At 50.4% G+C, this 20,420-nt stretch overlaps 1 protein-coding gene across 15 annotated transcripts in view; it reads left to right on the forward strand.

Annotated features, from left to right (window-relative positions):
- Nucleotides 1-20,420, forward strand: part of P4ha2 (prolyl 4-hydroxylase subunit alpha 2) — a 31,122-nt gene that overhangs the window by 4,318 nt on the left and 6,384 nt on the right. For 11 of the 15 annotated variants that reach the window (XM_004836627.4, XM_021241601.2, XM_021241615.2 and 8 more), the window contains 9 exons: nucleotides 3,992-4,091; nucleotides 4,699-4,795; nucleotides 5,172-5,323; nucleotides 7,700-7,837; nucleotides 11,026-11,265; nucleotides 12,353-12,546; nucleotides 13,146-13,322; nucleotides 16,963-17,033; nucleotides 17,255-17,354. In XM_004836627.4, the coding sequence (XP_004836684.1) occupies nucleotides 3,992-4,091; nucleotides 4,699-4,795; nucleotides 5,172-5,323; nucleotides 7,700-7,837; nucleotides 11,026-11,265; nucleotides 12,353-12,546; nucleotides 13,146-13,322; nucleotides 16,963-17,033; nucleotides 17,255-17,354 (1,269 nt within the window). Of the gene's footprint in view, nucleotides 1-2,314; nucleotides 2,483-3,991; nucleotides 4,092-4,698; nucleotides 4,796-5,092; nucleotides 5,324-7,699; nucleotides 7,838-11,025; nucleotides 11,266-12,352; nucleotides 12,547-13,145; nucleotides 13,323-16,962; nucleotides 17,034-17,254; nucleotides 17,355-18,974; nucleotides 19,212-20,420 lie in introns of those variants that run through there. The other 4 variants (XM_087194982.1, XM_021241617.2, XM_087194986.1 and 1 more) reach the window with 3 other exon arrangements.

Consider the following 20,420-nt stretch of genomic DNA (forward strand, 5'->3'; position numbering starts at 1 on the left):
CGGGGCCAGCAGAGTAAGGCCACACAGTTACAAGGGCCCTTCAGGCTAAGGGGTTTGGACGTTATTCTGCTGCTGGTCGAGAGCTCCATCCAGTAAGCCGTGCTGAGTACTTCCTGGGACAGAGTTGGGAGCAAAGCCGGATGAGATGTGGAGAGGTCAGAGCACATTGGCTGTAAGGGGGTTTGGGGTGGCTCACATCAGGGTGGTGACTGAGGCACGACGTTAGGTGAGAAGAGTTGGTGCCTCTCACCCTTCCCCAGGGAGCCAGTGCCAGTAGCTTCTAGGCCTGAATGGGCATCCGTGTGCTTTGGTAGTGGGCCTTCCTGGAGCTTTTGTATAACTCCTTCTAGGCTGAGCGTGCAGGTCTTTTCAGCTTTGCAGTGCTGGAGTTGGCCACAGCAATGGGAGGCAGGGCCATGGTGCGTGGTGTATGGCAGGGCTTGGGCCTCAGGAGCCCTGTTCAGAGAGGTTGCCTCTTCACAGAATGCAGGCAGGGTTTTGTCCATTCAGTGCTGAGAAAGACCTGTTTGTTCTCAGCAAACTCATGTTCTGTCTCTAGGCTGTTAAGTACATTGTTACAACTCAGGCTGTTGGATTTGGGCTGCAGCTGGGAGGCTGGCAGAGGGCCCTGCCTGATGAGGCAAGGGGAGAAGCTTAAGAATTCTCCTGGTTTGCAGCTGGAAGCATCTTTTCATGGTCTTTGGCCAGCTTGTAAATGTCCTTTCCAAAGAGCAGGCTTGGGAGGACCTCTGGTTGTATGTCTTGGAATTGTCCTGCGCTTAGAAACAGTGCCAGTTGCCTGGTGGGTGAATCACTGTTGCTGGGTGTTGGCAGGTTTTTCAGGACCTCCCTGTGGGGGCTCTAAATCTGGAGTTGCCAGGGCCCGTTTTGGCCTGAGAAGGGCCTGCTTTGTTTCCTTTACATTTTAAGCATATTATAAAATATTTTTAAAGTTCTTGTATAATTCCTTGTAGAAAGATTAGGAAAATAAACAGCATAAAAAAGAAAAATAAAATTACCAAGACACAGTTAAAAGACAGCTCTCTACTTGCACATATATGCACGCATTAGTTTTTCTTCACCAAAATCAAATCAATATTTTGGGGAAACCTGCTTTTCTCACAGTATGCTTTGATCTCTGCATGTTTTTGTTCTTATGTACTCCTTAAGAATTCACTGTATGGAAGAAATGTAAAATCTGTTGTAGTTCCTAATTTGAACAAATCTGTGATGAAGAATTATTTGTCAGGCACATGATATGGACAGGCATTATTCTATTACTCTAAATATAGGTCAGATAAAGCTCTGTCCAGGTTTTCTGCTCAGGCTTAGTACCACTTTGGTTCTCATGAAAGGGGGTTTGACATTGTCCATCTTCAGACCTAATCTGCCTAGATTTATTTATTGTCTTCTTCTCCCCTCCCCTTCCTCCTCTTCTTCCTTATCTTTTTTTAATTTGTTGTGCTCGGGGTGGAACCTAGGGCCTCAAACATTTTAAGCAGGTTCTCTGTTGCTGAGCTATATCCCCAGCCCTCTGCATGGATTTCTGAGGGTTCCTGGGGTTGCTTTTGACAGCACTGGATACTTTGTGGGGAACTGGGAAGGATATTCCAACCTGCTTTATCCTAAACAAGCTTTGGCTGCAGGTGGAAGGTGGGATGGGGGTTATCCTTTCCCATAGTGTAGGACGTAGTCCCTCTTGGATCCTTCTCCCAGCGTGACCCTAATTGAGGTGACCTTTTGTTCCAAGATGAGTTCAGGGGCCCAGGATCAGAATGGGGTAGGCTCCAAGATGCCCCTGCTTGGGATGGCAGTGTGGATGTGGCAGTCTGGGAGCTGCTTGGAGGTGTGCAGGTGCTTGGGCCGGCAGAGTCATCTTCCCCCTCTCCTGCCAGAGCAGGACTTTGCAGGCTCTTGGAAAGTCGTTTCCTAAAACCCATCTGTGATTCTTTGAGGCCCTGAGTCCAGGCCTGGATTCATAGATGGGCTTAGTCTAAGCCAAACAGCACATTCCAGAGAAATGACAGCTGGTATTCTTGTAATAAAGAAACCTGGCTGCTTTCTCCTGAATGCTGTAAGGTACAAATCATGGATGGTATCATTGGGGTGATTTGAAAGGAATAGAGCAGCTTCCCTTTCGCATGAATTTGTTGCCTAATCTCTGTGAGTTATACAACTGTGGGTGGCAACACACCGGGGAAGAAGTGCTGGGGTTTCCTCTTCCAACCCTGTCTAGTCTGGTCTCCTGCCTAGACTCTGCTCTCCTACCGCCCCCGCTCTGAGGGGCAGCTGGCTGGTCCCCCACTGTTCACAGATCCTCCTGGCTCTGAATTTTTCCTGCGCCTTCCCTGTATATGCACAAAAGCTACTATCCTGAGATGGTCAAGTGTCTTCAAGGACAAGAAACAGAAACCCATTTCCCTTAGTGAAACGGCCTCAGGGAAGCAAGAAGAGTGCCTTCTGGAATCCTGGCCTGGAGGAGGTGAGGAGTGAGGCCTGGAAGCAGACCAGACGGACCCAGAGGGCCTGGGTCTGCCGCAGGGCTCGCCCAGGCTTGCTTATCGTCTCTCAGTGACTTGCTTTGTTCTGCTGCCCTTATCCCATAATGGACCCCTTAGCCCAGTAGGCCATGCCCAACAGCAAGTTCTGGCTTGGAAGATAATTCCCCTGTGTGTCTCTGGAGCCCGACAGCTGGGCTGTGATAGGCATGCAGTCAGTTCTGAACACAGGGCCATTTGGTTATGCTGTCCTCTTCCTGACAGAGCAACTTGTTTGGGGATGGGGGTTTGGGGTGATCTTTGAGCCTAACCTGGAGCCATAGCAGGTTGGGATTTCTTCTGCAAGGGTCAGATGAGGAATGGTAAGAGTGACTGTGTGTCTGATTGACCATGGCAGGCAGAAAGTGGTGAACATTAGCTCAGGCTTAGAATTCTGCTGGAGAAGGCTTACATTTTTGGGCAAAGCATTTGTATTTCCTTTATTTTCTCAGTAAATTTCCAATTGAACATTCCCATGGGACTTGGCTGAAGTGGAGCAAGAAGGGGAAGGACAGACAGAGCAGGAATTTAGATGAGTACTGGGCTTCCAGCACGTTCTAGTCTGAGAGCTGAGCTGGGAGATGATGTCTGAAGCTTCCATTGTGCCTGTAGTCCCTGTGCCAGTGAGGGTTGCTTCAGGTTGTACCTGCCTCCCCCAGAGCTGTGTCTATTTCTAGGCCACTGCATGTCAGGAGCTGGCCTCTTCTCATGTCAGCAGTCCAGCCTGAGGTTTTGGCCATGTGTGGCTGCTGGATGGTTGTATCCCCAGTACCTAGCTCGGTGCCTGGCATCTCTCAGTAGATATTTGTGAATGAATGGTAACTGACCATGAGGACAAGATAGTGTCTGCCAAGGAGCTCACTACAGGAAGAGCTCACTACAGCAGTGTCTGCCCTGGAGTGCCACTCCCCGGACGGCCCTGTCTCTGCAGGTGCAGACTGGCAGAGTCTGTTTATTCTCTGCTGGCTGACCATCTGCCATACACTTCAGTTTGGGTCGGGTCCCCAGAGCGTATTGTATCAAGTTCTCTTTCTGTCATTGTCTCTCCTGTTCTGTTAGGATCTTTTGGCAGAGGGTAAATCCCGATCTCCTGGTGCTACCCTGACACATGTGTTGAAGGTTAGAAACAGAGACACAGTCTGTGAAATGAGGAGGGGTGGGCGGGCCACAGTCTTGGACTGATAAGTGACTGTATCCCATCTTGATTCAGTCTTCTTATTTTGCCAGGAGTTGAGAGGCTGGGGCCTCCCAAGGGCACATGGCTTCCCAGAGCAGGGGCCAGAATTGAGCACACATCCCTGATTTCATACCCTGTGTTCTTTCCATGCTAATTCTGAATGCCCTTCGAAGTTTTTGCTAGGCCAGGAGTTTATGTGCACAAGTGTATGTGTCTCCTCATCTAAGTTGTTCTTTTTCACTGTGTTGATCTAAGGAATGTCCCGAATTCCTTGCAGATGCTGCCCTCTCTGACCATGAAGTTCCAGGTGTCTGCGTTGCTGATGGCCTGGTTTGGTGTCCTGAGCTCCGTGCAGGCTGAATTCTTCACTTCTGTTGGTACGTGGCAGCGAGACTATTGTCACTGCCTGTTCTCACTTCGGGTGGGATGGCCTCGTCCATTGGTTTTGCCCAGTTTTAGGAGAGTGGAACTTTCAAAGTTACTTTTCCCAGCAGCGATCCTGATGTCTTGATGTCTTGCAAGCCAGCTCTCTGAATGATGCCTTCCCGTCCGGGAAGTGCACCCACACATGGGCTCTTTGGCTCTTTGACCACCTTCCCCTGGGCCAGAGAGTGGTGAACTCTGTGTCCTAAGGATTTAGCTCCTCCTCTCCTTCTCATCTGAAGTTTCAGAGCCCTAGGATATCCGTGCCAGTAACAAGATCAGCTGGGCAATGGCAGGAGAGTGAGATTTGGGGCTTCTGCTTTGAGCAGCCCCTGGTGCACTTATCCTGCTTGTATTCTTGGAACCTCTGCCTTTCTCTTCCTGAGTTAGGCCCGAGACCTTATGTGTGCCTGGACCCCTTTCCTCCAAATCTCCATGGTTCCCAGAGAGCTGTTACACCCTTGGCCCAAAGGACTTGCTTTTGTGTTCATGTTTATGCCCCAAGGAAAGGGGCTGACATCCCTCACCCGTTTCATACTGGCCTTTACTTTCCTCCTGCAGGGCACATGACTGACCTCATTTATGCAGAGAAAGACCTGGTGCAGTCTCTGAAGGAGTACATCCTTGTGGAAGAAGCCAAGCTCGCCAAGATTAAGAGGTGAAAGTGTCCTAAGGCCCTACAGCCAGCCTGAGCCGGGCCTTCTGCCCCTACCCCGAACCCACCCAGGAATCCAGGATAGGAGAGAGCTGGGGGACGTGAGGCTGGCCTGGAGGTTTCTTCCTGCCAGTCCTCCGGAATAGCTAAGTACGCAGGTGAAGGAGTGGCTGTGTTTTTCCTTTCTACTTAAGACTTTTTTTTGTACTTATATTAGAGTTCCCAGCTTTTACCTAGATGAAGGAGCTGGAGAGATCTGTGGGGATTACTATATTCATGTTTTATTATCTCTTTATGAAGGTAAAACAGTCTCACCAGGAAAGTTGCTACAGGACTCGTGGGGGTGGAGTGTTATTCTTCTTTTCCTCTGGTTGCACAGTTGGGCCAGCAAAATGGAAGCCCTGACCAGCAAGTCAGCTGCGGACCCTGAGGGCTACGTGGCCCACCCTGTGAACGCCTACAAGCTGGTGAAGCGGCTGAACACAGACTGGGCTGCCCTGGAGGACCTTGTTCTGCAGGACTCCGCTGCAGGTGAGGGCCGGGAGCAGGTGGCCCAGGTGTGTGCCTCTGCCTGGGCTGTCGTGCCGAGCGGGCTTGGATCTGTGCACAGGGCAGTGTGGGCCCGCAGACCTGCCTGTCCTGCTGTCTCCCTTCTCCGTGAGTCCTGCCAGTTGACTGTCCTTGTTTTTTTGCAGATGTACAATAGTAATCAGTGTTTGCCTTTTTGTAGTGTTTTGTTCCCCCCACCTCACGTACCATTTTTTTGTAATGAATTTCTTATGATTATACTTTAGTTATACATGTTTTTATAGAAACATTAGGAAACACGACGGAACCCCACATGAAAATTGTATTTTTACTCCTGGTGCCTGGAGTGATGCAGTGCCTGGTGATGAGCAGTGTTAAAATTATAATCTTCCTACACATTCATTTTTAAAAAGGAGCCGTGCATTTACTAGGGGGTGAAAACTCATTTGCTTCAAGAGACAAATTAATTAAAATTAGTGAATTGAGCTGGGTGTTGGGACCAAGGCAAGCTGGGAAGCTAAGCCCCATCTGAATTCTTAACTATTTATGTCTTTTACAGACAAAACAGATCTTTTGGTGGGTTTGTGACAAGAGTGTCCTCTTCCCTGAATCTCTTTTTGGTTGGAAGGAGTAGCAGAGGTTTGAGACTGGGTCTTGCTTTGTAGCCTTGGCTGGCCTTGAACTCTCAACCTCCTGGCTCAGCCTCCCGAGTGCTGGGGATTATAGGCATGTGCCACCACACCCAGCGCCAGCTTCTCTGTGTGGTATTAAACTGTTCTTCTGCCGCATGATTTTAGTGGCTGGATGATAATCTGTCATGACGTTACACTGTAAGATTGGTCAGGTCATCGGGCATGGGATTGTTTCCAAATTATCAGCAATCTTTTATGTATGTCTTTTTTTTTTTTTGGTACTGGGGATTGAACTCGGGACCTTGCGTTTTTTTATGTATGTCTTGATATCTATCTCAGATCATTTTTCTAGAGAAACTAGAAATGGTATTTACAGGTCAGAGCACAAATTTTAAAAAAGCTTTTTCTGCGGTAGCACTCTCTGTGCTCTAACACTTTCCTGTCAACATGCACTGATGGTGGGGCGGCCCAGGAAGCAGGCCTCGTGGATGCCCAGCCCTGGTCAGCCGTGAGTCCTGTCCCTGAGCTGGGAGTGCTGATGAACCTCAGACGAGCTGTCTCTCCGGCTGAGACAGTCTAGCCCATGTGGCCAGGCGGGGTTGGACTTTGCTGGGCAGGAACGCCTCCAGGGAGGGACTGGTGAGCTTGGCCAGCCTGGAGCTGTGCCCAGTGAGCTCACTGTCTCCAGAAACCATTGCTGCCTTCTGAGCCGACGCCTCCCGGCCGGGGCTGTGGCTCAGAACAGGCTGTTCCGCCTGCGCTGCAGGAGCCCGAGCCTGCGCACTGGATCTCCACTCTAATCTTGTTCTGTGCGTCCTCCCCTCCCCGTCCACATCTGGAAAGCCTCATAATTACCTGGAAGGGGACCAGACAGGCTCAGAGAGGATTAGGTTGTTTTCATCTCTGACTTTTGAGTTCTTGCCCCTGAAATAAGGGGGACACACTGATAGTGTAGTGTGTTTCCTTCTAGGGTCATGCGTTCTGTTTCTGGATTCTAAACTCTTAAGTCCCTGGCCACGAGGAAAACAAGATAGCAGCTTCTTGATACCTTCTGGGTCTGAAGGATTGGCTAGAAATGGGTGTTTGAGTCTCATGTTGTAAGAGTAGCCCACCGTGGGTGCTGCTGCTCTTGGGAAAGGGCCAGAGAAGGAAGGTCTTGGGGTTTCCCTCCTAATTCTCAGCTCTAAGTCTCCCTCTAATTCTCTTCCTAATTCTCATTCTCAGCAGAACTGAAGGCCTCAGTGAGTTTGGGAGGACGGGGCCCCACCTGAGTCCTGGGCTTGTAAGAGGTGATCTCTTGCTTGGAGTCCCAGAAGAGCCTTCTTGGGGTGTTGAGGGGTCAGAGACTCTCCCAGGCTCCAGGCTGTGGAATTTGGCACCATAAGCGGGGAGCTTTATCCCCTGATTGTGACTCCTAGACTCCCAAATGCTAAGCAGTATGCATGCTGTTTCTGTTCAGTTCCAAATGAGCAGCACAGGCAGTTAGAAAAGAAGTGTACGAAAGGAGAAATCTTGTGATCAGGGAAGTTTTTTGGTTTTTTTTCAATGCTAGGGATCATACCCAGGGCTTTGAACATACTAGATAAGTCCCCTTCCACTGATAGCTCCCAGCCCACCAAAACACTTTTTGGGAAGGGACAGGGAGATTCTATTAGCAAGAGATCTTCTAGTAGCTGCCTCTCTGGTCCCAGATGGGATTCTACCCCTGGATTAAAGGTGACCAGCTCTTCTTATTCTTTCTCGGCAGGTTTTATTGCCAACCTCTCCGTGCAGCGGCAGTTCTTTCCCACTGATGAGGATGAGTCGGGAGCTGCCAAAGCCCTGCTGAGACTTCAGGACACATATAAACTAGATCCAGGCATGATTTCCAGAGGGGAACTTCCAGGTAACTCACCCCTGTAAGCTTTGCCTGTGCTGTGTGCATCTCTGGTGGCTGGATGAGTCAGAGACCAACTTACGGTCTCTCAGGTGCTCTGTTCCCTCTGGTACTGACCCTTCTTGCATCCCTCTTTGGTGCCAGTCTCCTATTCCATGGCAGCTGCCTTCCCTCCGCCCCAGGTGATAGCCGAAGGCCTCTCCTCCTGTGTCTCAGAGAAAGCCAAGGCTGCTGTTCGGGATCCCTCGGCCTCTGCTTTCAGAGCACCACAGGTCTGCTGCCAACCCACTTCCATCCCCTACCTTCTGGTCTCTTTGTCCGAAGCTGATCTCTGGACTCTTTCCCCTTCTTCTATGTCCCCGCCCTGCCCTGTTATAGTCTGAACCCCTTTTCATTCTCTCCCACCTGCTGGGCTCTCTTCCTGAGCCTACACATAGACTCTGCTCTCATTTATGTTTCAGACTTCTCCCTAAAGTCCAAGGCTCTTTTGAGTCTCTGCTGCTGGGCAGTCTTTTCTTCCCTCCTGGCTAGGCTGCTGGATAGAGTGATATACGTTCTGCTCTCACTTTCCTGGTTCCTGTGGACTCCTGAACCCACAGTGCCCTGGTCCCTACCATCCCCTGATCCAAGCCCTGTGAAGTCACCAGTGACCATTGGACCGATAAAACCAAGGCATTAATCTTAGACCCCTCTGGTCATTCTTTCTTGTTTTCTATCCTTTTTCTTTTTTAAACGAGCCCCAGTAATAGCTGGTATTCAGTTGGACCCCAACTGGATAGACTAGGATGCACCTAGTCAATGGGAACCCCGGAGGAGACTCAAGCAGAGAGATCCGTGGTATGTGGAAGCTTTCCTCCTCTTCAGGTATTCTGTTATTGGCTGGCCAAGGTCTGAGATGTAGGTGTGAAGGAGTCTGATGAGCTAGCAGGAAGAGGTGTGGACTTTTCTTTCCTGCCTCAGTGAGTCTTGGACCAAGCCATGCCTGAGGCCATAGAGAGAAGGCAGCTCAGGGTACCTGCAAGATCTGTTCCCCTACAGCTGTGAGACTGGTGGGTGAAAGGAGAGCCTTGACCTTTCACATTCAGTTAGCAGACCCATTGAGGTCCTGAGTGGGTGAGAGAGCAGAAGGACTCCAGCCCTACTCGAGTTCACGGTGAGCTCTTCCAGTGTGTTTCCTTCTGTGGCATGTCTCCTCAGCTACCAGCCAGTGAAAGCAAGGGCTTCTGGGATGTCTCTACTTGGGTCTTCCATGGGCTTCTCAAACTTCAGATGTCCCAAATTGAATCCCCATCTCCTTTTGAACTGTTTACTTTCCTGCCTCACCCCTTATCTCAGCAAAAAGCAACTCCTAGTGGCAGCCTAAGCCAGAATTCTAAGGCCTATGGATTCTACCTGCCTGATGTCTTCTGTACTTGTCCTCTGTCTCCAGGTTCACGACTACTTCGTTCTCAACTGGATTATTAAGATACCATTCTGACTTGTGTCATACCTGCAGCTCACTTAAGATCTCCTGCTGTGGTCTTCCGCACATATCTGTTCACGTGCGTTCTGATCACCATGCTTCACTTTGAGGGATAAAGCAAACTTCTCCTGTGTGTGGCCTGGGGGTTCCATTGTCTCCCCTCCCTCCTTGCCTGTTGTTCTCAGCTTCCTTGTCACTTAGCTCTCTTGTTCACCCCACCCCTCTGCAGGAGCAATTTACCCATGACATGTGGACTACTTCATGTCTGATTGCCCTTGGGCACTCAGCTCGGCTGTCGCTCTCAAGGGAGTAGACATTCAAGTTGGCACATGGGAGCCATTCTTACCATTCTTGGCATTCTTGGTGAGACATGGCGGTAATAGCTATCGGTCATTAGCATCCTGAAGATCATAGGTCATCTCTTCCTTGGCACAAGTGCCTAAAAGTTCATCTCTGTTGTCTCTGTTTTGATAGATTTAGACAGATGTTATCTCTGTTTTGATAGGAGCCTGAGACCAAGACCCGGTAAGTTGTCCATAGTCACAGGAGGGTGGTTGCACGGTGAGACCTATTCACACCTACCTTTCTGCCGTGGCAGAGCTTCAGCCGACCTTTCTGTGTTATGCAGTCTCCATCAGGATAGGTCCCTGGGCCAGAGGAGATCTGTGGAGGCCCACAGAGAGGGGAAAGGGGACCCAGGAACTTGCTACTGCGTGGCCTACCTACAACTCCATCTTGTGTTTAATCTCCCAAACTTCCTGTCCCACATGGGTGCTTCTGAGCCCCTGGGGTGACCAGATCTTGGTCTCTGAAGTAGATAACCTACTGCAGTAAGGACTTCATTCTGCATAAAGACCTGTCTTGGATCTCCGGCAGAAAGCGCCCATTCTGAGGCCTTTCTTTCATGCCAGCCATGTCCGGGTGACTGTTAAGGGAGTTTGTTTTCAGGGTGGGTCACAGGCCTCTTTCTCCCCCTAGGATCTGCTTTCTCAGTCTCTGAGGAACGCACATGTATGCGAAGTCCTTTCCATCTCGAGCCTGTCCTGATTCCTGCTGCTTCTTCTTGGCCTGAAACTGTCTTCAGGGTCATACTCTAAGTACTCAGCCCACAGCAAGTGATCCATGGTCACAAGGCCTGGCGAGCTGGTGCTCACCAAGCTTCCTGTTACCTAACAGCTTTGGCTTTTGCCTGCCGTGGTGTCTGTCATTCCACTCCTGCGCCCTCTGTTTCCTCTACCTCGTAGTTTCTTCCTGGTGTTACTCGTTCTGTCTTTTCTGTGCAGGTATTCCCGGGGTATCAGCCTCTGCCGCCTGTCTACTCTTTCCTCAGACCCTTCCCTACAAGAGATTATTCCCATCTGTGGCTTTTGGTGCCTCCTAAATTCTGTTTCTTCTATTCGGCTAATTTTTCTAGACCCCAGACTCGTGGTCAGCTGCCAACCACACATCCCTGAACCACAGCACCTTTCTGCTGTCCTCAGTACTACTGCTTGTTGGACTTCGTTAGCTCCCCCATGACAGAGCACTTGGCCCCTTGGGAAAAGGGGAGTCTAAAGCTAGGAGATTGTGAACGGTGGCCCAGGGCAAGACCAACCTGTCTGCTCACTGGTGTCAGTGGGACCCCAGGATGTGAGGTCTAAGGCCCTGGTGGGGGTTCTGGTTGGATAATGCTCTCCTTCAGGGGCTGGACTTTTCCTCCAGCTCTTTGGAGCCTGACTGTTGGCTTCTGCGGCAGGAACCAAGTACCAGGCAATGCTGAGTGTAGACGACTGCTTTGGGATGGGCCGCTCAGCCTACAACGAAGGGGACTATTACCATACGGTGCTGTGGATGGAACAGGTGCTAAAGCAGCTTGATGCTGGGGAAGAGGCCACTGTCGCCAAGTCTGAGGTGCTGGACTACCTTAGTTATGCTGTCTTCCAGTTGGGTGACCTGGACCGTGCCCTGGAACTTACCCGGCGCCTGGTCTCCCTGGGTAAGGAGATTAAGGGAAGGCAAGATGAGACTGGGGAGCTGGGAGAGGAACTGGACGCTGCCGGTTATACTCCTTGATCCTGCTCCTGGGACTGAATCAGTTTGACCTTTCATCTGGCCTGTAATGACTTCAGATCTAAACCAGCTGCCAGCTACCTCCTTAGCACCCCAGGCCTGGTGTGAGCTCTTGCCTCGTTGCTGACAGGTATACTCAGACCAGACCTGTGCCATCTATGGCCGGCCCTGCAGGCTCCTTTTTCAGTAAGGACTTGGTCCAGTGGTGCATCCATGACTATGCAGGGGGAACCTTCACTGTGTCGAGAGCAGCTTGAGGGGCAAGCTGCACTTCGGGGTGGCTGCAGTGACAGTGACCCAGCTATTATGTTAGTGGCCCAGAGTCTCAGAGCAGGACTTGCCATGCCATTGTTGCTTATGATGTGGGACTGAAGGAGGCCAACAGCAGTGTAGTTTTACAACCTATCTGTTGTAAACAGAAACAGGAAAAATCTCTTGCTAAAACACGGGACTGTCATCCCCAGCAAAGACTCTTAGGCTGCTGCTTTCCATGGGGCCCCGAGTCTGATGTCAGCTAGCATATGACCAGTGAGAAGACTTCTGTAAATTCTGTCAAGTGAGTTCCTAAGAGCTGTGGCCAGGGAGTCAGGATACCTGAATTCTTGTTCTATGTAACATCAGTTTAAGTCAGTTATCCAAGGAGGGGCACTGAAATCCATGCCTGCTTTTTAGCATCCTGGAATAGCCACGGAGAGCTGTGAATAGTCAGTATTTCAGCTTGCCTTATAGCTGTGAGCCGCGTGTAGCACTCACTCCAGGGAGTGGCTGTGAGTGGCACAGAGGCAGGAGTGAGGAGGACACAGGACTCAGGACTGCTGCTGTGAACCTGGGACCTTGGGGCCCCCTAGGGATGCCTGAGAAGCATGCCCCCTGGTGGCTGGCGAGGTGTCCTCTGCTTTGATGATGTTCCTCTCTCCCCTGTGACCAAGAGTAGCCAAGTACAGATAATTTCTCTAAGTGACCTAACAGATGTTTGCGATTTCCTTTTCCTTCCTGTTCTTTGCTTTTTCTAGACCCGAGCCATGAGCGAGCTGGAGGGAATCTGCGGTACTTTGAGCGGTTGTTGGAGGAAGAAAGAAGAAAACCGTTGTCCAATCAGACAGAAGCTACGCTTGCAGCCCAGGAAGGCGTGTATGACAGGCCGATGGATTACCTGCCCGAGCGGGAGGTGTACGAGAGCCTCTGCCGCGGAGAGGGTGTCAAACTGGTGAGAGCAGAGGCGGGCAGGGCTCCTGGGCTGTGGCGGACAGGTCGGTGTGTAGGTGCCTCTCTTAGCCTCTGCTCCAGTTCTTGGAGCTAACACTGTAAGTCAGTGACAGCATTGCTGAGGCTGATATGTGGGCGTGATGTAGAATAGGAGACTAACTTGCCCAATGCCCCAGGTAGAGTTTCAGTCCTAAGTGGGGAGAAGCCTGTGTGGTAAAGACGAAGCTCTTCCTGGACTTGGTGTGGATGTGGCCTGCGGTCCCAGTGCTTCCTCACAGAGGCCTGGCCGTGAGGCAGGTGCTTGCCCTTTCCATGCCTTCCACCTGGCTCCCACGGGTCCTCAGCTGGAAGAGCTTCTCCCTGTTCCCCGCAGACCTGCTGGGTCTCTGTGAAAGGGTCTCAAATACCCTGTGCCGCGGGAGCCTGAGGTGACCTTGAGGGAGAAGAAACGTGGTGTGATTGTGGGGGTGGCACCTTCATGGCAGTCAAGGGGAGGAGCTTTGGTGTCCTCCTGCGGCAGTATGGGCGGGAGCAGGTGCTGGACTGGGACCGAGGGCCAGGATCCACTCAGCTCACTGTGTGCCGCTCTGTGCTCCCCAGACACCCCAGAGGCAGAAAAGGCTCTTCTGTAGGTACCACCATGGCAACAGGGCGCCAGAGCTGCTGATTGCCCCCTTCAAAGAAGAGGACGAGTGGGACAGCCCGCACATCGTCAGGTACTACAACGTCATGTCCGACGAGGAGATCGACAGGATCAAGGAGCTCGCCAAGCCCAAGGTGGGTATCCCTGGGGTCCTCCCTGGGCCCTGCAGGCCCGGCTCCTCTGCCTCGTCTCTGGCACTGTTAGTCTGTATCACTGGGTTCGTGGTCCAGCAGGGCAGAAAAACCCGGGAAGCGATGTGGACAGCCAGGTGCTGCAACTGCGGGTCGTGATGGGAACAGGGCAGGCCCGCAGTGAGAAGCGTGCGCTCACCTGGCTGGGGGCTGCTGTGGGAAGAGTGTTCAGAAACTTCAGCGTGGTACGCTGTGCGGCTGGGCCCTGTGGCTCTGTCCTCAGGACTGCAGGTGACCCGAGCGGCCCAGAGGGGCGAGAGTCGGTACAGCTGGGGCCTTCTTCCCCAGGGACTCTCCAGGCCGCTCTGTTTATTCATTTCTTTCTCTTTTTTGTATAGGCCTTGCACATTTTTTGTTAAGTCTATCTCTAGGTAGTTTATTTTTGTTACTGTAACTTTACTCTTTTTCCATGTTGAAACTGATTATTATATTAGCTTACTATTCTCTGCTTAGCTATTGATTTTAAAATAGATCCCATAGTGGTAGCTGATTCTTACTGAGTTCTTACGTGTGGCCAACCTGTCTTCAGTGCTAACATGCGTTAACTATCACATGTATGAGGCAAGCTGAGTCACAGGAGAGGTTGAGCTTACTTTGTCCTTCTGTGGTTTTACACTGACCTTCTCGGGTTGCTCACATTGTGTTATCACCTGTAAGTAAGGAAAATTTTGTTTTCTCCTTCCTCATACTTACAGTTCCTTTTGTGTTTATTGTCTTACTGAACTGCCCAAAACCTCTAGAGCATTATCACAATAAGCATATTTGTCTTATTTCTGAGTTTCCTGGAAATTCTTTTACTATTTTGCTGGTAAGCAAGCACTTGGCTATTGGTTTTCTATATATGTCATGTTATACAAGTATTCTTCTGTTTCTAGTTCCTAAAAAATTCACTGTCATTTACTGTATCTTCAGGGCCCCCCCCCCATATCTGTTTTTTGAGACAGATTCTCCCTAAGTTGTCCAGGCAGGGCTCAAATTTGCCCTCCTGCCTCAGTCTCCCAGAGTGCTGGGATTACCGGCGTGCACCACGGCCAGCATAGCTAGATTCTTTATTGCTCTGCTCCTCATGGAACTGGAGCGGCCAGGAGCCCTAGCACTCCTGGAGAGACCTGACATAGTCCCTGTTCTGCCTTGGCTTGGGTCCCTCAGGGTTGATGATTGGCATTGCTGATGTAGTCGGGATGTGGAGAATGGTGGCCAGGACCCCTCTTTCCACTCTCAGGGTTGCCTCCAAAGTTCACCAGGGAAGAAAACTGCTTTTTGGGTTTCCAGGTGAGGGAGGCACTATCATACCAAATCTCCCGAAGTATTCCTTACCTGTTGTCACTCAGTCCTAGGCATGGAGAACCTTTCTGTGTGTGTGTGTGTGTGTGTGTGTGTGTGTGTGTGTGTGTGTGTGTGAGAGAGAGAGAGAGAGACAGAGAGAGAGACAGAGAGAGAGAGAGAGAGAGAGAGTGAGACAGAGAGAGAGAGAGACAGACAGACAGACAGACAGATGGGGGCAGGGGTGAGCGTTGGGAAAACTTCTCTTTGAACAGGAGCCCTGTGAAGAGCCAAACCTGCTGGCTGTCATAAGCTGACCTCCCCTTTCCAGAGGCCATGAGGGACAGATGCTATTCTGGCTTTGAAGTGGGGCCAATGAGCTTAACTTGGCCTGTGGGGAATGTCTGGCAGTTGCCTGTGCGTCCCCAGGCCTCTTTCAAAATAGCTCTGATTGTCCCCAAGGGCAGCTGCCTGGAGTCTTTTCTGTGGGCACCAGGCCCATGCTGCAGCTCAGCTGTTTAGCCGGGGTCTTTTGTGGCAGTAGTTGTCATCGGGGAGGACCTGTATTCAGCTGAGCTCAGGAAGGGCCCACAGGTAAAGCCGTCTGTCCCGAGTCTGCTGGCCGTGTTATTAGAATGTGTAGCAGTGCAGTGTCCAGGCGGGCCGGTTTTACCCCCAGGCAAGACGTCTAATCTGTCTTTCCTCTTCATTCCTCAGTAACCTCCTGGCCCAGGGAACTGTCATCTCCTGCCCTGACCACTGCTGCGGCCTCCTCTCTAGCTTCTTCCCACTCCAGCCCCTCCATAGTCAACACTCGATCCTTCTTACATTTAATTGTGATTATCCCTCCCACCTGCAAAGTCTTCCTTGTTTCCATTTGCCATGAGGCTGTTCTAGTCCTGCTTGTGCCTTCAGGCCGTTCTCCTCTCACTGCTTTGCGTAACCTCTGATCCCCAGTGACCTGTAGTCAGTGCCAGGCTCTGCATCACTGCTCCTTCCCTGTTCCTGCCGTGCTCCCGTACTTGGCTGACGCCTCTCTATCTTTAAGATCTCAGCCAGGCGGCCCCCTCCTCTAGGAAAACATAATTGAGCATTTGGCTGAGTTTCTCCAGAACATGAAGCTCTGTGATGCTGGGGTACAGTTACCTGGCTGGTTTTCTGCCTTCCCCACCTGATCGAGTTACATGAGGAAAAGGCCATGTCTGTCACCCAGCATAGTGCCCGGTACACGGCAGGCACTTCCCAAATATGCACTGAAATCAAGGGAAGTGCTGTCGAGGGGGGCGTATCTGGGCCTCTGGTCTCACCCGGGCGAGAGCACTAGGGCAGTCAGTCCTTCAGGGCTGGCTTGAGGCAGTAGGTTCCTCCTGGCACCGTCATCAAGCCTCTTTAGGACACTGGGGAGCTGAGATAGATGAGGGACAAGTATGTGTGTGTCATGTACGTACAAGTGTGTGGGTGCATGGCTTCCAGGCAGTGGTTCACTTGTTGAGTTCTGTGGTTTTGTCATCTGACCGTGTGAGGCTCCCGGGTGGGGGAAAGCGGTGCTGCCTTTCCTCCTTGCAGCAGTGGGAGGCCAGTGTGAGGTGGTGCAGCCGGAGAGTGCTCGGTGGCTCAGAAGGATGGTGGGCCTTGACTGAGTCAAGAGAAGCACACAAGTTGAGGCCCAGGGATGGTGACTCTGAATACGGCGGGAACAGCTAAGCTCAGTGGTATGTGGGACTGCAAGGAAGGGAGCTGTTCGGGAAGATGCATGGATGTGTAGAGGAGAGACATTGGCATAACTGTGCAGACAGCTCAGACCTAGGTAGGAGGAAGGATGAGTCCTGAGAGACTGGGCTAAGTGGCCAGAGAGGGAAAGTGGCTGCCCCAGACTGCTGCTCTAATCTGACGTACAGGATGAATTTGTTTCATCTGTAGTACTCATTTTTCTTAGTTCATTGAAAAGAAAGGTTTTTTTTTTGGTACTGAGGATCGAACTCAGGACCTTGCGCTTGTGAGGGCATTGCCAGAACCACTGAGCTAAATCCCTGGCCCTGAAAAGAAAGTTTTGTGTAATTATCTGTTTGTTTCTTTGTTTGTGTGTTTCTTTTTTGTGAGGTAGAATCTTTTGTCTGTGTCTTCTTACTACTTTATTATTTTGTTATGAAATTGTGTCTTATTGTTATATTTACAAAAAGGACGATAGGGTCTTGGCTTGAGCCACGTCATACAAAGCTGCTCCCCGCAACAAATGTGGCTGGCAGATCTGGTGCTGGTGCTATGTGGAAAGACACACGAGGCTGAAAAGGATAAGTCTGCCTTTTCTTCTTACTTCCAGCTTGCACGAGCCACCGTACGTGATCCCAAGACAGGGGTCCTCACTGTCGCCAGCTACAGGGTTTCCAAAAGGTAAGCAGAGGTGGTGCTGGTGGGGTGGCTGCTCGAGTCCCAGCTCCAGAGCTCCCCGTGCCTCTTGAGGGAGGGTGGCCTGGCTTACCCTGCCTGCTGGGACCCCCTCATCGTCTTGTAGCACTCACCTTGTACCCAGTCCTGGCCCTGAGGTTGGCAAGACAGCACAGGACCCCGTCTAAGGCCGCCTTCCCCATTGTCTTTGCTCTCTTGTGGCCCAGCTCCTGGCTGGAGGAAGACGATGACCCTGTTGTGGCCCGAGTCAATCGCCGGATGCAGTATATCACAGGGCTAACAGTACAGACTGCAGAACTATTACAGGTACGGCTGTCCCTGGGACTGTGGGAGCTGGGAAGGGGGCGTATCTGTCTAGGTGGGCTCCCAAGGTCAGAAGGCTAGCTAATAAACTGTACAACTGCACGGTACCTCCCATCTTGGGAAACCAAGATTAACCACGCCTGCCACATTCAACAGTTTAGTGCTCTGGGGGTCAATTAAGCATCTACCGTGTGCCCAAGTATGCTAGGAGCTACAACCAGTGGGAGCACGGCAGGCTCATTCATATATTCCTGATTTCAGAAGCTCAAATTCTGAATTGTTCCAGGGACATTTCTAAGAGGACTAAAAATACCTCTAGAGGTTATGGTTGTGTCATAGTCAAATGCACTTGAGAGACAGCAAAGTGTTCCGTTGCTAGGAGAATGAGAGGCCTGGACTAGCTGTCTGGTGAAGGTGGAATGCTCTTGTCCTAGGACTCCTGCTGGGGCCTTGGCTTTCTGCTGTTTTTTAAAGGTGACTGGAGAAACGTGGCAGCGTTGGATGAGAGGAGGTTTTGGGTAGAGCTCCTTCAGTGTGTCTCAGCGCTGGCTGTGTGCCCTCCCGAGCAGTGGGACTTCTGGGTCCTTCCTAACACTGATGCCCTGAGACACGGCAGAGCTTCTCTGGTGTCTTTCTACAGTGCTCTGCATCTCCCGGGTCAGACTTCCTGTTAAGATAGCAGCTGTTGGGACGGGGATTTAGCTCAGTGGTTCTCCCACCTGCCTCGAAAGCGCAAGGTCTGGAGTTTGATCCCTGGTACCAAAAAAAAAAAGATAGCAGCTGTCACCTTTAGACTTCGCATTTGGGTCTGAACAGCCGTGGATTCATTAGGATATTGACTAATGATAAATTGGAAAAGATTTACTGACCCTTTGTCTGGACACATTGAAGCAAATCAGCAGTCATTCTTTTTCTTTAGGTAGCTGCATCAGCAATCAGAAAACCAATTTTGAAGGCCATCATTATGGATTTGTATGAAGCCCACCAGAGTTTTCAAAAACATGCTGATTACCTTGAAAACAGTATTAGGAACATTTGAAATAATTTAGTTCAGCTTAGCTTAGTATTCTCTAATTTCTGAATAAATTCTCCAGACAAGCTCATCAATAGAGGACCTCTGCTGCTCCCCCCACTTGCCTTGTCACCATTTCGTCCCTGTGGGCTTATCTTGAATCATGTCTTCTTGGAGCAGTTTTGGTTTTTTAATGTTTTTACAATTAGTTTTTGGTTGTTTTAAGACATCAGCCACTGCTTCTTTCATGTCAAAGCCAGTGTTGAGGATTCTCGTGGCCCTGATCAGACAGCAGTCGGCTTGATTGACTGGTTTCATACCCTGACCGTGGGGGTGAATAGACAAGACCCGTCCCACTTGCTTTCCTGGCTAATTTCTCAGCTGCCTGTCACCCTTTCTCACCCTCAGCCTCAGAAGACAGCAGCTTTTGGCCATGGACTGACTGGCTTCTCTGCTACACCCTTGGCTTCCCCTGTCAGGCCTCTCTACGGACCGGGGTCTGAATGTGCAAATTCTCGGTGGAGGGCCTCTTACACTCATGGCTCTTTGAGGAGATCTTGCCCATAAATGCCAGGTGCTGAGACACCATTTTGTTTGCATTTTTCCTCTAGGAGCTGCCTTGGCATTTCCTCTGCCAGCCAATAGTATTATGAAAGCTTTGATCTGGGCTTAGCACCTGTCCCTGAATGCTCGCTCAACAGGGACTGCTTGCAGTGTGGCAAGCGGTGAGGCACCAGCACCAGCCCGCCTCAGGGTCCCTTTGGGAATGCTGCAGGCTTCTGCGAAGGAGCTGCAGCTCTCCTGCTGTCAGCGCTGTTTCCGCTCTAATTGATGTCAGCTGTGCACCTCTGGGAAGATGGGCAGTTGAGGCTTTCTTGGGAGTTGGCTGAGGGCCTGTCTCATAGAGGAGATGCTGCGCCTCCATAATTCTCTAAGACTCAAGACTTCTGGCTCAAAGATGTCTCAGCCTCATAAGGAAAGTGATTTCTAATCCTTTTATTTTTCTGCCTTCACTTGACCTCCGCATCATGAATGCCCATGTCTTTCACATGACCGACTCTATCCTGTAACAACAAAAGCATAAAGATTGACATGAATACCACCTCATGGGAATCAGTTTTGACATACAGTTGCTTGTTACTAAAGGTATGAATCTGGGGTTTGGGTGTGCTAGGGTGAAGAATCTGCTTGGTGTGAAACCAGAAGTTCCCATAGCTTTTGTACTTATTTGGGGATATTCTTAAGGAGAGTAGGTGCAGTGACAGCAGCATCGTGATCAAACTGTTAAAAGGTGAGCCAGCTATAGCGACCAACTTCTTTCCCTACCTAGGATCTGAAAGTTTAAGCACTCTATCCAGTGAGTGGAAGTGTTACAAACTGGTTGTGCTTTGAGGCCCTAGCAACAAGCAGCTACTTTCTTAAGTGCTGGGGCATACCAGTCATAGGCATGCCTAACATTTTCCTCAAGTTCTGGACTACAGTGGATGTCTTTGTGGAAGCATTTCTAGTAGGAGTTTATGATCTGCCCTATCCAGCTTTTCCCTTCTTAAACTCTCCCCAGCCTTACGTCCACCTGCTGCTCCACCTGCCTGTCCTGTGCACAGGAACTCGAAGGCTGATGCACCAGAGATGACAGCATATTTTCATCCACTGATTCTTCATATCAAAATTGTGATTTTTATAGGTGCTGAAGATAATAATGTCCAACTTTGCATTTCCTCATATTTCGCAAATAGTGTTTGTACTGCAACAAAAAGATTTCCTTTCTTAAAGATTCATCATCCCGTTTTTCCCCCACAACTAAAGGTGTCCATTAGTGCCAGTTTAGTATCTCTTTTTTTTTTTTTTCTTTTGGTGCCGGCGATCGAACTCTGGTCCTTGTGCTTGTGCAGCAGGCGGCCAAACCATTGAGCTAAATCCCCAGTTTTAGTATGTCTTACTTGACTATTGGAATCGCCAAAAAGGACATACAGAAAGATACCAACTTTCTGAGAACTAATAGCAGAGCCCCAAAGGTTTTTAGGGTTCTGGCGAGACACAGTAGCTCTTCCTGGTAG

This window comes from Heterocephalus glaber, unplaced genomic scaffold (genome assembly GCF_053883595.1).
Source record: "Heterocephalus glaber isolate CG9 unplaced genomic scaffold, H.glaber_assembly_v1.0 deba00001606, whole genome shotgun sequence".
NCBI lineage: Eukaryota > Metazoa > Chordata > Mammalia > Rodentia > Bathyergidae > Heterocephalus > Heterocephalus glaber.